The sequence below is a fragment of the Chlamydotis macqueenii genome, chromosome 25 (assembly GCF_036417535.1).
Source record: "Chlamydotis macqueenii isolate bChlMac1 chromosome 25, bChlMac1.mat, whole genome shotgun sequence".
NCBI lineage: Eukaryota > Metazoa > Chordata > Aves > Otidiformes > Otididae > Chlamydotis > Chlamydotis macqueenii.
The window spans coordinates 1446482-1461286 of record NC_141580.1 but is presented as its reverse complement, the minus strand read 5'-3'; the positions used below and the strand labels follow the sequence as shown (position 1 = coordinate 1461286).

Sequence of the window (14805 nt, the reverse complement as noted above, 5' to 3'; positions counted from 1 at the left end):
ACTGGCTCTCAAAAGTCACGTGAGGTCCATAAAGTTAGTTTTATGGTTTTGGGGAGTTGACAATGTACAATATATTTCACATTCTCTAGAATGTTAAGTGACACTTTAACTGCTCGGTTTGGCTTGTAAGGGGCAGCGATGGGTGAGCACTTTTCCAGATGAGATAAACGTGGCCATTGCAGGGAACATGTTTTGCGGGTCCAGTTTTCAGCCCAGAGAGCCAATAGACTGGAGTCCTGAAAGTAAGTTCTTCTGAAATATTATCTGCTTAAACTATTTTTAAAGGGTTGATATGGCTGAAGGCTGAGCGGGGAGGAAAGAGGGTCTGTCTCTCTTTCAGAGCTTTATTTCTCACTTTTAAAAAGGTCCTAACTCTCACCCTCCCGAGAGCTGGAAAGACATTGCATTTCCATCACGGCTCCGAGGCCCGCCAGTAAACTTTGGGGAAGAGGGAGAAATAGGAGAAGGAAAAAAAAACCAACAACAAAAAAAAAACAACAAACCAACAACTGTAAAGATTCATGATTATCCTGTCTTTGCCGGGGGACGCGTGTACTTCAGACAAAGTTTGGGTTTGTCCTTCGCCATGTAAAAAAAAAAAAAAAAAGCTCTTGCTCGTTTGTTGGGGGTGACTGGCTGCGGTTTATGCTGCTGACAAATCCCCCCAAACCGGGCCCACGCCTCTGCATTTCAATTACCTGTGCTCTGTCCCTGCTCCTCAGGTTGTTAGCACCTTTTGACTTTAATTATTTTCACCTGCTTGCCAAATAAATGTGTGCACTTCCCCCCCCACCCCCCCTTCGGCCTGTGTAGAGGGGGGGGTAGGGGGGTTTGCTTCAGGTTTGTTTGGTCTTTGTTTGGGGTTTTTGGTTTTTTTTTAATCTTTTATTTGTTTTCGGATTTTTGTGTTGTGGTTTTTTTTTTTCAATAATATGAACGAGCGTCCTCATATTTCCGTAGTTCGTTTCTACCATATGGAGACAGTGAACGGCCACTGTTATGTCCAGCCTGTCTTGAAGTGCTAGAGAAAAATAATCAGAGAGGCTGCAGTTTGCATCCGGCCCCTCCAAACCCTGCTGAACCCCAGATTTCCACCTAACTCCCACATTTCCTTCTCCCCCTCGCAGGGTGACATCGTTCTGGGAAAGGCAGGCAGCAGCCTTTTTCTCTGGGAAAATAAACAAGTTGGTGGGGAAGGGCAGAGGCTGCCCTGGCTGGGGGGGCGAGGGGCTGGGGCAGGCAGGTGGCCCCGGCCGCAGGCTCCGGCTCCGCGGACGCGCAGATAATAGGGCAAAATAGAGCAGATAGAGCAAAGTAGGAGGGGGGAACTCTGGAGGGGTTGGTTTTTTTTTTGAAAGCCAAGTTGCCACATCCGCAGCAGAGGTGGGGGGACATTTCGTCCACACCTGAACCAGCTCATATCTATTCCCCTCCCCCCTCCGCCATCCTTTTTTTTTTTTTTTTTTTTAAGTTCAAAGCAGAGGTGCTGGGGGGGAGGAATGGAGATTTTCTAGAATTTGGAGCATTCACAAGCTCCTTTTTTTTTTTTGTTATTTTTTTTCCCTCCCTCCTTTTTACAGTAAGACAACATTTGGTGGACACATGTCCGTCTCTTTTACACAAAGCAGAATGTCCCCCTTTAGCACACTTTGGAGATTGCTTTTCCTTCCTTGGGCTGTTTTTCCTGTCCTGCTCCATGTGTCTCCTGATATCTTTGCTATCATCACCTGAACCTCTGGCTTGTCCCCGAGCAGTCAGAGGGTGGCCAGCGCAACGCTGAAAAACCTCTGCTCTGCAAACCTGCCATCACAAACGTAAAAGCTGGAAATCCGAGGGTGCGGGGAGCCTTTCCTACTCAGCAAACTGGTTTTGTGCCGGGCAGCCTCTCCCTAACCTCTGCGCCTGCCTTTCAGTTGGTAATAAAGATATTTTAAGGGATCCTAAAGGGCTCCTGGGGCATTAAAGGTGAATTTAGCCGCGCAAACACAAGAGGCTCCAGACAGACGGTTTGTCTACACGGGGTTAGAAACGCCCGGAGGGGAGGGGATGTGGGGAGAGGTGTGTGGTGGTGTCAGATGGGGTTAGACCAAGTGATGGCCTGCTGATTCTTCTGATCTACACTGGCGACTAGAAATAATTTCTCCTGATTCAAATGTTGGCGAGCGATTTAGGGAAGAAAAGTGAGATCCCTTCGGCTGAATGTATGTTTGAAAATGTAACCGTACGTTCAATGCACGCATGTGCCCACAAACACCGTATTTCCCAAGTATATTCATCCATCCCTGTATCCACAGATCCACCCATCCATCCACCTCTTCCCCATCCATTCTCTGCATCACTGTCCAGTCCCTGCTCAAAAATACAATTATTTTTTTTAATATACTCCCAGACAAACTTTCCTTCCAAATTCACACCCATCACAGGAGGCAAAAGTTTGTTGTTTTTCTTTTTTTTTTTTTTCTTAAATACCACCATCTCTAATCACTTACTGTGCACAACACATTATTTCCAGGAAGAGGGGGGAAAAGCAGAGCAAGGGGAATTTGCAATGCAATTTAGCTCAGGACAGTGCAGCGAGGAGGAGATGCCTGTGTGGGTGACAACAGGGGACAGCCCCGCGCCATCCCCGCGGTTTGGGCACCCTGGGCACAGGGTGGGTACTGGGCTTGGGCCACAGCAAAGGAGCAGGGACTGGATTTTATTGCTGGTGTAGTAATACCACCCCACTCTCCTTCCCACCGCTCGCAAGAAACCCTGTCCACAAGATCTGCTTTCTACCTGCAGCATGGTTTTGGGGCTTGCTCTTTTGTTTTATTTTATTTTTAACAAGTTGGGGTTTGGGGCTTTAGAGGCTTTTGTTTCCTCCCCCCTTCATGGTGTTAACCTCCAGCTTCCTGTGAGGCATAAGGACGTATCACTGGTTACCATTTTACAGCCTGGGAAGGGATCACAGGCTTAGCACAGGCTTCCCCGCCCCCCCCCCCCCCCCATCCTTTAAAGAAAAAAAAAAAAATCTCCCTGTTGCTGGTGAAAAGGAAGTATAAGGAGAGTAAACAGGAAAATGGAGCTCTGACCGTGCAGGTAGGCGGGGATTTTCCTTTGCGTTTTTCATCGTTTCTCTCACTTTACTGGCATACATCAGACATGGGACAATCAGTTCTTCTGTAGCTGTGGAAGACAGAATAAACACGAAATGCTTTAATACAGAGTTTAAGAAGACGGAGAATCTCTAGGACGTGATTACTGCTTAGGAAGGAATACATCTTTTTTTTTTTTTAACCCTGTGGTTGTGCCATGACTGGGTACCGATGGGGAAAACTGGGATTTCAGGCCTCTCCAGACCTGAGGCCGGTGGTGGCTTGGGTGGATGGGGGCTGTTTGCCCCCAAACCGCGAAGCCTCTCAAGAGCCTGGAGCAGCCTCCCCCGAGCCCACCTGCCTAGCAGCATCCCTCTAAAACCAGTGCAGCCATTCTCACTTCTGCCTTTTTTTTTTTGCCCCCCACCCCGTCATCCCTCTCTGGGTTCTCCCCATCCCTGAAGGTTTCCTACCTCATTTAGCAAACACTATCCGAACCCCGCTGGTACTCTGGGGGGAAAGCCCAGGCCCCAGAGCAGCTCTTCCTCACCCAGGACCCACCCAGACTCCACAGACTGGAAGACCCGAGTGGAGCATCTGCACTCATCACAGCGCCCACCCCCCGCCTCCACCCCGTTTTGGGGATCCCCAGGGCCCTGTGTCCGGGTGGGCCTGGGACCCCCGTGCCCAAGCTGCTGCTGAAGGGCCAAAAAGACTAAATTTCACCTATCAAATACCAAATTGATTCCCATGATTTTTCAGCAATAAATGGGGGGTGTGTGTCACAGGGAGGTTTGGGGAGAGCTTCGATGCGGAAGGCAGCTCGGCGCTGCAGTGCTGCTGTCAGGCCATTTTGAATGTCATGGCTTTATTTATTTTTATTTATTTCTTTAAGATTTTTCTTTTTTTTTTAAGCATTTGTGCATTTGACCTTCTTTGCTCACCGGTTAGGGCACAAAATAAAAATTTGCCTCCACCCTGGTTGTAAAAACTCAACCAAGAGAGCAAGTAGACCAAACTAAAACCAGAACCAAAACAAAGAAACGCCACCAAAAACAAACTTCGCCAAGGTAACCTAGTTACAGATGTGTATGATGTCTTATTTTATTCAACAAAAAGTGATTAAAATCTGTTAAAGGATTTAATTAAGAGAATTAAATGAAAAGGAAGGGGCACAAATGAGTTGGAAAAAAAGCGAAGCTATTCTAAACGATTAAATCGCCATTTTAACAGTATAATGGGGTTTGCATACTGAAAAGAGAAATCAGAGCTCATATCTCATCAATAATTCATAGGCGAGAGGGATCATTCCGAGGTCAGCAGACTTGTGCAGCCCCCGCTCCTCTCTGCGAGCCCCGCATCCCGCCCCGCCACGGACCGCGGGGCTGCCGGGTCACCTTCTTAAGGAAAACATAAGCTCCAGGGTGGGGTGTTTATTTATTTTTAATTTTTTTTTTTTAATTTTTTAATTTTTTTTTTAATTTGCCAAGTCTCACTGCCCGGGCGCGCTGGTGACTGGCAGTTAGAGGGGGAGGGCTGGCGCAGGGCTGGATGTGGTTCATATTGCTCCGATACAGACACACACCAACAATGTGCTAATTATGCTTTTGAGGAGCCAAAGAGATCTCTTTTTTTTTTTTTTTTTTTCTGTCCTCCTTGGCCACAAAAATGAAGGTTGGGAGGCTGTGGCTCCGTGTCCGGCTCGGCGGGGCTGGGCTGGCACAGGGACCAGAACTGGGGCTGGAATTCCCGTGTTTCACTCAATGGAAGTACCGCTCCGATCATTCACCTATTTATTTGCCATAGTCCTGTGAACCGCTCCCGCCTGCACACGCACCCTGACCTCCCCAAGACGGGCAAGCTTTCGAGGGAAACCAGCCCCTTCCCTCCCCCACAGCTGAATTTCAGGCTGAGAAATTGCTCTTTCTTTCCCCCAGACCCAACCTCTTCTCTTTTTATTTTATTTTTTTTTTTTTTAATTACACGTCCGACCTGAAGAGAAGGAGCTGACGGGATTATTTAAAATCCTCTTGATAAAGGTCTCTCCTCAATTAGGGAATCCGAAAAGGATTCTTATGGGGCTTGGCTCCTACTCTGAGGGTCTCCTTTCAGTCCTGGAATAGATTTAATAATGAAAATTTCTTTCAGAGCGTGGCTATTTCGGTGTCTGAGCTGATTTTCCCCATTCTTCCCTCTCCTAACGTTAAACAAATGAGATTTGGAAGGAGGTTGATAACTTAACTCGAGAGGTGTCCACCCGGTGTAGTTTTTTTTCCGTGTTCTGTTACCTTAAATAGCTTTTAAAAGAAACTATTTTGACAGCGAGCGTTGAAAGAATAAGACTAGTACGAGAGTTGGTTTTTTTTTTTTCCTCCCTTTGATTTATCTCTTTTTAACATGTGTATGTATGTGGATGTATATATACATATATATACACACCCTTCAAATCAAAACAGATTACAGAGCTGGGGTGTTGTGTTTTTTTTTTTCTTTTTTTTTTTTTGGTGGCACATCAGGGCTCTGTTTCTGTAGGGAGACTTTAGAAAACTGGAGGAGGGTGGATTGGGGATGGAGCCGGGGAGGAAGAGGCGACCCCGGGGCAGGGAGCTGGGCGCAGGCGGCCGGGCTGTAACGCCCCCAGCAGCCAGCAGAGCCCGCCTGAGACCAAGTTCACTGCCAGCGGGGACCGGCCGGGCCGGGCCGGGCCGGGCTGGAGCGGCACCGCTCCCCACGCGTGCCCCGTGTGCTCCCCACTGGGGCTCCGGTTTCCCCCCGGAGTGGCCGCGGAGCTGCCCCTCGCCGAGCTCCGGGGCTCAAAAAATAGGGACACCACCCTCTTTACCCACCCCCTCGCCCCGAACAACAACAGCAGGAAAAAAAAAAAAAAAATCAGAGCAGGCTAATCACGGCAACTCACCTAGGTGAAATCCCAAATTAAAGAGAAATAACGCAATGCAGCTGTGGTTTAAGGGATTTTGTTTGTTTGTTTTTCTCCTGTTCTATTAAATATAAAAGTGAGGGGGAGCAAAAAGGGGGGAAAAAAAAACCAACAACCGTCTAAAATAGCGATGGGTGAGCTGGAGATGAGCATCTCATGTTTGTAAAGCTCTGATTTTTTTTTTTTTTTGTTCTTCCCTGGGAAAAAAAAATCGCGAGGAAATATCCAGCTTCTTTTTTTTTTTTCCCTTTTCTTTTTTAAAGTAAAATAAATAAAACAGGGAAATCAGCACGGCATCAGTTTCCAGGGCCGTAGACGGTAACTCTGGTCTTGGGGGGCTTGTTAGTACAGCGTTATAGCTCGAGGGGTCAAAAAGTTGAGGGTCAAAAGTTTACGCTGTGCGTGACTCAGTCTTGTGTATAACCCCGATAGACTGATGTCAGGGTGGGAAAAAAAAAAAAAAAAAAAAAAAGGAGAGAGAAAGAAAGCGGGGAGGGGGGCGAGGTGGGAGGAAGAGTCTGTGCTGACGGGCAGAGATGGGAGAGGGTGGGAGCGACCTTCAGCCGCAAGCCGGCAAGGAGGGGAGGTTGGGAGGGGGAGGAAAAAAAAAAAAAAAAAAAAAGAAGAGGGCTGCAGGATTTGGGGTGGGATGTCGGTAGAAAATAAGGTAGATTGATATGGGTCTCTCGTGAGGAAACGCCGAGCGACGACTTAGTATTTTTCTAAGATAACCTCTGAAACGCTATTCGGAGCCGAATTATCAGAATATGGGGGGAAATGCATTTATTAAATACGATTACGTGGAGGTCCCGCTAGGATATTAACGCGAGCAGCTAAAAAAATAATTCTCATTCCAGCGTCAATTTTGTTTGGATAGGGTTTAAATTATACCGAGGTAAAATAAAACAAAATACAAAACACCCAACTTCAGACCCCCAAACCCGGGTCTGACGCGGTTGGTGACAACGTGCTCGAACCCGGGAACCACGTCCAAAACCCCGGAGAGGAGCCTGGCTCCCCCCCCCCCCCCAGGCCAAACACTTTTGGTACGTCTGAGCATCCGAAAAAAACCCCCAAAAACCAGGATTACACGATATAACGCCCATGATTTACTATTCACACTTCCACCTCAATCGGAGGAAGTCCAGAACAGTGATATATAGGCAAAACCAATGGAGCGACGGCGTTAAAAATTTCCATGTTCGCTTTTAAAGGCGCTTTTAAGTGCCCGTTTCGTCGCTCGGTCCGGTTAAAGGAGCTGATTTTGTTTTGCAGCACGCTTTCCGGCGGAATTTGAATGAAACGTTTTCTATTTCTTGCTTGAAATGTGACTCCACTCTGGTCATTGCAACAGTTTAATGAACTGATATAATAAATATTTCCCTTGGCATTTCAAAGTTATTTCTACGCTGCCAGACTTTGAACCCTCCAAACTCTAAATATTATTTGCACTGGGACTGGGGAAGATCTTTTCAATGGCTTCTTAAGCAAACAGTCGTAGCAAGGCAAACTCTTCTGGAAAAAAAAAAAAGAAGCCCTGCAAATTTGCTTTTTTTTTTTTTTTCCCCCTCGGCTTTTAAATATTTTCAGTGACTAAATACTTACAACAAGGGTCATTTTTCTTGGAAGAGAAAGAGAGAATATTAGAGCCCTGGGAAAGGCATTCTGGAAAATCCATTTGCTTTCCCGATGCGAATATATTCATGGAGTAGGTGAAATTCAAGAGAACGTAAAGCGTTTTGTTTCGCGTGATAAGGCTCGGGTTTAATTAATTGCCGCGAATTTGCTTGGTATTTATAAAATATCACTATGTAAGGGCTACCGTTTAGTTGTAACTTGGGTGATCCATCTCTTCGCCCTTGTAATTACTGCACTTATCTCTCCAGAACAGTCATTTCTACTCCAGGTTTATAGAACAGGTAATGGATAATAAAGGCCATTTGTTTTCGGGATATTAAAACAAGCAGGTATAATTTCACGGCAATTTAAAAAAAAAAAAAAAAAAAAAAAGCAGGCCACCTCCCAACTTTCTTTATAACATCCACTCCCCCATCCCAACGTTTAACTTTCCATTTAGGAGGCGAGGCTGCGCGTGCGTTTGGAGCGGGTTCGTGCGGAGAGATGCGAGGGAGGGAGGGAGAAAATGAAAGGTATCATTTCCAAGGATATTTCTAATTTATCTCCCTTGCCCGAGGCTTGGCCCGGGGGTGAGGGTGCCTAAGTACCAGCCAGGCGCTGCAAACACAATTCAGGGTGTGTTTTCCTTCTATTTATTTTTTTTTTTCCTTGTTGGACAATCAATGGAACGCGGTTTTTTTAATCTCGATTTACTTTCCAAATGACCTCTTTATGGTGGGGAGAAACGCGGAATCCTCGCAGCCCCCTCACCCCGGCCCTGCCAGCGCCTCCCTCCTCCCTGCCTCGTGGGTTTTAGGTGAAAATATGATTTCTCCCCCCCCCTTTTTTTTTTTCTTTTTTTTTTTTTACTTCATTGCGAGTGAAAAGGATACACGAGGCTGGCTGGGAAACCACTCAAGGCTTAAATCTTCCTTTCCCTTTTGCAATACAGGTGTGGGCTGGTTTCTCCGCCCCCCCCCCCCCAATTTATACAGCTCAGATGCAGGCAAGGAGCTGGTTGCTCTTTACTAAAAGTTCTGCCCTAGAGAAGCACCTTAAACTTCCAGCGCACCCGGTTACTGGGAGAGAGAGAAAATCCCAGTTTAATACACAAAGTCGATCGGTTTGCGCTTCCGGGGGGGGGGGAATAATAAAAAAAAATCCCTATCCTCATTGCTGCCAGACCCTGACTCGAGAGCGAGATCTCCGGGGGAGAGGGGAGGAAAAAAAAAAAAAAAAAAAGCCGTAAAAATTAAAGCGCGGAGCGGCGCGGAGGGAGCGCGGCGCGGGGTGAAGCGCGGGTCAGCGCGGCTCTGGGCGGACACGCCTCGCTGTTTAACAAAGACTGACAAACTATGAGATTAATACCAAAACTTGCGGGTTTCCCAACCCCAAAATGCTCAGAGGGCCTCCCGGCGCTGCCAGGAGCGGCTCCGCTCGCCTTTAAGGACAAAACTGGGGGCGGGGGGGGCACCGGGAGACCCCACCAGGGAAAAAAAAAAAAAAAAAAAAAAAAAAAGAGGAGAAGGAGAGAGAGAGAAATTAGTGTTCTTATCAAGAATTTGAAAAAGCAACACGGGGAGAGAGAGCAGAGCAGCCCGGATTGGGGGGGCGGGGGGGTAGGGGGTTTCTATGGGATTCCGCCTGCCAAACCTCACCAAGTTTTGAGGGGCGTCCCAAGCCCCTCGGGGATCACCTCGAGGAAAAGACCCACGTTTTGCCGAGGTAGGTACCGCTGCCGGAGTTACACCTGGGAGGGGGCACCCTCCGCTTGGTGTCCCCCGTTTTTGGGGTGAGCAGAGAGGGGTTGAGCGGCGGGAGCCATTTCACAGCGCTCCCCGCCCCCGCGCTGGCAGGTGCCTTTGGGAGGATTTGGGGGGGAGCTGGGGGGTCTCTCGGCCCCCACTTGGGGGAGCAGGCTGGGGAGCCCAGAGGAGCACCCCCTCACACACCCCCAAACTGAGGTGGCTTTAAAATGGAAAAGATCCTGGGTGAAATTTGCTGCAAGAAACTTCCGTGACGTGGGGCGGATTCCCAGGGAAAAGGAGAAAGGAGCGCGGGGCGGGGGGGCAGAGAGGGGCTGCCTTAAATTTGGGATCTGAGGCGGCGAGGGGGAGATTTCTTGGAGGTGTGGTGGGGGGAAAAATCCCGGTAAACGCTAGGGGTGCTGGTCTGCTGGCACCAGCCCCCTTTGTCATCGGGAAGGGAAATTAAAACGGATTTTTTTTTTTTTTAAAGGATGTGGGAGGGGGTTAAAAATACGGAATAGGCCTAGTTATTCCTGTTCGGGCTCCTCTCCCCGGTTAGGAGATGGCTACATTACCGACTGCGAGGAAACAGAATAAAATAACTCTGAGAAGAGATTGGAAAGGAGGAATAAAATTTAAGAGAGGAAAAAAAAAAAAAGAGCTCTAACGGGATTGGTTCCGTATAATTATTTTGTGGCATCCATCTATACGTTGTACAAGCAGTTTTGGTTTGGCTTCTTACTTTCATGGCAGGTTGGAGAGGGGAAAGTAAATTTTAGGGCTGCTGTCTGCTCCCCAGCAAAGCGGAGGCGCGGAGCTCCGCGCTGCGCGGAAGGCGGCTCTGGGCGATCTCTGCTTCTTTCGCGGGAAATCCGGGTTTTGGTTAGGCGTCTAAAATCGTTTGGGGATTGTCCTAGCTGCACTGGAGCTATTTTCTTAAAATACGGCTTCGTTTGTCTGTTTATCTGGAAATGTTGCATTTTGTCAGGAAAAACGACTGTTCACCTTCAAGTACCTGAAAAATCTTGGGCACCGTGTGTTCGGGAAAATTACGGGACATTAATGCTTGGATGTAACTATTTTAATTTAGGTAAAACGCAGGAGTTTGTGAAATCTATTTAAGATTTTTTTTTTTTCCCCCAGGAATTTTAATACAGGGGAAACGCAGCTTTTCTCTGCTGGCCTCTCTACTGTGACATTTAAACGCAATTAATTCAGGAGATACTTGATCAAAAAATGTCCTGCCTTTTGAAATACAAAAAAAAAAAAAAAAAAGAAAGAAAGAGGGGAGGAGGGATGCTATACTTTTAATCTCTTGGGCAACTGTAATTTTAAACGAAATCTCAACATGATGCTACCCTCATTAGTTCCGAATGAAGGTTCATTACCTAGACAGTATGAATATTTTATTGCTTTATATCCCTTTTTCGGAAATGAAACGCCTTTGATCTTTTTCTCGGGTTGTAAAAAGAATTGCCTGTCATTAAAAAAAAAACCTGTCGTCCCATCTGCCTTTACATTCTGTATTTCTTTTCATCTGTTTTTTTTCCTTTTTTTTTTTTTTATATATCATGTATCCGCACGCGCGCATAAGCCCAAACCTTGGTTGACCTACAAGAACGAAAAACGGGTGAAATCTTTGTGCTGCATATCAGAGAGCAATGAGGAGGGTTTCAGGGCGGAGAGGGGCGGAAATAAAGCATTTTGCTTTTAAAGGACGATTTTTTTTTTTTTTATTCGAGGCTCGTTATGCGTCTGTACTTATATATTCAGTCCAGGAGGGGATTTTTTTTTATTTTTTTGGTTTGGCTTTTTTTTTTTTTTTAGCATGCTAATGCATAATGTATAGAGGAGAAGGTAAAGAAGTTCTAGTTTTTGTAATCTATTCGGATAACGAGTTGGTGCTTTAATTAATCGTCTTGCCTGTGAAGAGTGAATCTTTTGACCATCTTTAGATTAATTCTTGATCTCTCGAGTCACAAAACTTTACCCCCCTGCCCCAGAAGACAATTATGGCGATAGGCGACGATCTCTGACCAAGGAGGACGCATCTGTCTTCTATATGTACCCTGTAGATCCGAATTTGTGTAAAGGAAGTTGGGTCACAAATTCGTATCTAGGGGAATATGTAGTTGACACAAACACTACAGGTCACAATCCCAGAAGGCATTAAAACCAAACAACCCCCCCCAAAAAAAGCTGCCCACACCCCCAGAACCCTAAATAGCAGGGTGAAAACAAGGTCTTAACCAGAAAACCGTTTTATAGCTGAAAAGAAATACTTTGGATTTGACCTTAGCTCAACTCCAGCGCTCCTGAGATGAACTTTATCATCACTTCGAGATAAAATCTGAGCTGCGGGACCGGGGGGGGGGGGGTGTCAGAGGCGTTATTACTGCGATTTGAGAGCCAGGATCCCACTCTAGTGCTTTCGTTTGTGCAATCTCAGCCCTGACACGGGGCGCGGGGGGCGGGGGGTGGGGGGGGGAATTGCTTTCTCTCCTGCCGTTCGTGAGGAGCTTATTGCGCGTTTCGGGTTTAAGCTCGAATTTGAGGAATTAGGGGCAGCTTTGGAAAGGCTGCCGGTTCGCTCTGCCTCTTACAGCGTCTGTATCGCAAGAAGAGCGAGGCGAGGATGCATTAGGACTTGGGCTAATTCCCTTTTGTAATTGTTCATCAAGTCCTTGATTTCCTGCTCGGAGGACGGGCTCCTTTTTTTTTCCACCGGTGCGTGGGAAAACGGTCAATCCCGGCGCGCAGCTCGGTGTGATTTAGGAGACAGGGTACCCCGAATTAGCTGATGAATTTCTTATCGATCCCGAACAAGCCCCTATTCATCTCTGCCAGGCTCGGGGCACCTTAACACGGAATGAGATGCGACCCACCCCCCCCAAGGGGGGGGCCGCCATGCACTGAAACCTCTGAAAACATCATTTTTTAACCTTAATTTTTTTTTCTTTTTCGGGGGGAATTTTTAATTTTTCCCACCCCCTCGCCCCGGTTCCCCCCTCCCGAGCCAGGACACACCCCCGAGGGGGTGTGGGCGGTCGGGGAGAGAGGGGGGGTGTCCGCTTCTCGCCCCCGCAGCTCAGCGCGGGGCCCGGCGAGGCCGGGGGCGGCCGGAGGGGAGCGGGGGGCCCCGGCCGCCGCCCCGGGGACGCTCGGGGCCCCGGGGGAGCCCGGGCTGGGCAGGTTTCCTTATCCGGGGCTCGCAGGGCAACCTCGCCATTGGCCCGCGCTGTCACATGGACTCCAACTTTGTTCACTTGACAGTAAGTAGGAGGGTTCCACGAAACAGGAAAACCAGCAAAGGGGGGGACGGGAATAAATTTTAGGAGAGAGAGATATCTATATTATTTTTTTTTCCTCCGTGTGTGCAATTCTAAGAAATTAATGGCCATGAGCTCGTTTTTGATCAACTCCAACTATGTGGACCCCAAGTTCCCACCCTGTGAAGAGTATTCCCACAGCGATTACCTTCCCAATCACTCGCCGGAATATTACAGCAGCCAGAGGCGAGAGAGCCCTTTCCAGCATGGAGCGATGTACCCGCCGCGGTCAGCCTGCCAGCAGCAGCTCTACTCCTCCTGTCCGGGCTCCGGCCACCCTGCAGCCGTGCTGTCCCCCCGGGGTCCCGTCCGTCCTCCGGCCGGAGCCCAGGGCCACCTCGCTGAGCCCAAGCAGCCCTGCGAGCCGGTGACCCCCAGCCCACCGCCCTCCTGCAGCCACGACCCTCTCAACCACAGCCCTTCCAGCTCCGCTTGCAAAGAGCCGGTAGTTTACCCCTGGATGAAAAAAGTCCATGTAAGCACGGGTAAGTGAAGGAAAGTGGCTTTGCTTTATACTCAGTAGCACCTCAAAGTCTTGTAGAAATCTTATTGCACCAGTTGTAAAATAACCATTCGCGGAGATTTACGATCGCCTGTTTGCAGAGCGGTATAATTACATCCTCCATAAATTTTTATTGCTCTGCTTGGCCATGTGCCTTTGAAGTCTCTGTTACCATCCTCCTCCAATTTCTTGCAGGCTACTTTTTTTTATGGCTGTTGAATCTTCATAAGTTAAGTTTTATGTTTTCGTAATTTGTATTTAAGTGGCGGGTTGAGTAAACTTTTACTATTTTCCCTTCCCCCCGTCCCTTTTTTTTTTTTTTTTTTTTTTTTGTGCGACATTTAATAAAAAGGAGTGTCTGTGTTTGCCTGTTTGCATGTGTGTGGGGGGAACTGGAAGGGTTCGGGGATAAGAGAGCGATGCTCGAGCAGAGGTGCGTGTATAAATGTGTACATACTCACGCAGAGGGCACGGAAAATGTGTCTGGGGGACCTTGTAAAAACGTTGAGACAGGAATACACGTCAAGCGCTGAGGATGGAGGTGGAGATTTGGAGATAGGTTCTGGGTATATTTTTAGAAGGTTTGCGGTGTATTTTTTTGAGTATATGCCCCCCACCAAAAGAATGTTTGATGCTTTTGGGGGGGGAAAGGACCCGTTAAAGGAACAGCTCAGTAATTCTTCTTCTGCTCTTTTTTTTTTTTTTCCTCCTCCTTTTTTTTTTTTTCTTTTTCCTGCTTTGTGTTTGTTCAGTAAACCCCAATTACTCAGGAGGGGAACCGAAACGCTCCCGCACAGCCTACACCAGGCAGCAAGTCCTGGAGCTGGAGAAGGAATTTCACTATAACCGGTATCTCACCCGGAGGCGCAGGGTCGAGATCGCCCACTCCCTCTGCCTCTCCGAGCGCCAGATCAAAATCTGGTTCCAGAACAGGAGGATGAAATGGAAAAAAGATCACAAGTTACCAAATACCAAGATCAGGTCCAATTCTTCCAGCTCCTCTACCAACCTGCAGGTCCCCCAAGGAGGACCTCAAAACCGAGCCCGTGGACCAGCCACCAGCCTATAACTGTTCCTCGGACGGATGGGGTGTGCGTGGGTGTGGGTGTGAGTTTGTGTGAGTGTAGGGAACACATGACAGTATTTTTTTTTTTTTTTTAATGCTCCAAGAAGCGAGGGAAGGAGGGATGCTCTTTATTTATACGGGGAACAGAGGGAGACTCAGCTGCAACAAAGCAGAGCTGTGCTGTGGGGCCGCTCTTCCATTAGAAGAAGGCTGTAGACAGTAGGTTTCAGATTTGGCTAAGATGGATCCTTGTTTCATCTTTAATCACGCCAAGCTCTGCCCCATTTGTCATGTTTACTCTCCCGTACAAAGGATGGACCTTATGTCTGCTATTACCTCGACAACCAGCGCTCACTTTAATAAATGAGGCTCAGTTTCTTCAAGACGAACTGGATTTTCTCCCCCCTCCTCCTTTTTTTTTTTTTTTTTTCCCCTCCTCTTTTTCTTTTCTCGCCCACCAGCCACAAACGGAAAGTTTCTGTCGCGCCATCCCAAAGATTCGACGGTTCGAGCCCAACCCTGCCACGG

General features: G+C 47.8%; 1 protein-coding gene across 4 annotated transcripts in view; it reads left to right on the top strand.

The window, feature by feature from the left end:
- HOXB4 (homeobox B4) overlaps nucleotides 1-14805 on the top strand; it is a 30949-nt gene extending 16144 nt beyond the window's left edge. The window contains exons 1-3 of one of the 4 annotated variants that reach the window (XM_086766789.1): nucleotides 127-242; nucleotides 12768-13194; nucleotides 13964-14805. In XM_086766789.1, coding sequence (XP_086622915.1) covers nucleotides 12774-13194; nucleotides 13964-14280 — 738 coding nt within the window. In that variant the 5' untranslated portion in view covers nucleotides 127-242; nucleotides 12768-12773 and the 3' untranslated portion in view covers nucleotides 14281-14805. Of the gene's footprint in view, nucleotides 1-126; nucleotides 243-9273; nucleotides 9358-11874; nucleotides 12653-12767; nucleotides 13195-13963 lie in introns of those variants that run through there. The other 3 variants (XM_086766787.1, XM_086766786.1, XM_086766788.1) reach the window with 3 other exon arrangements.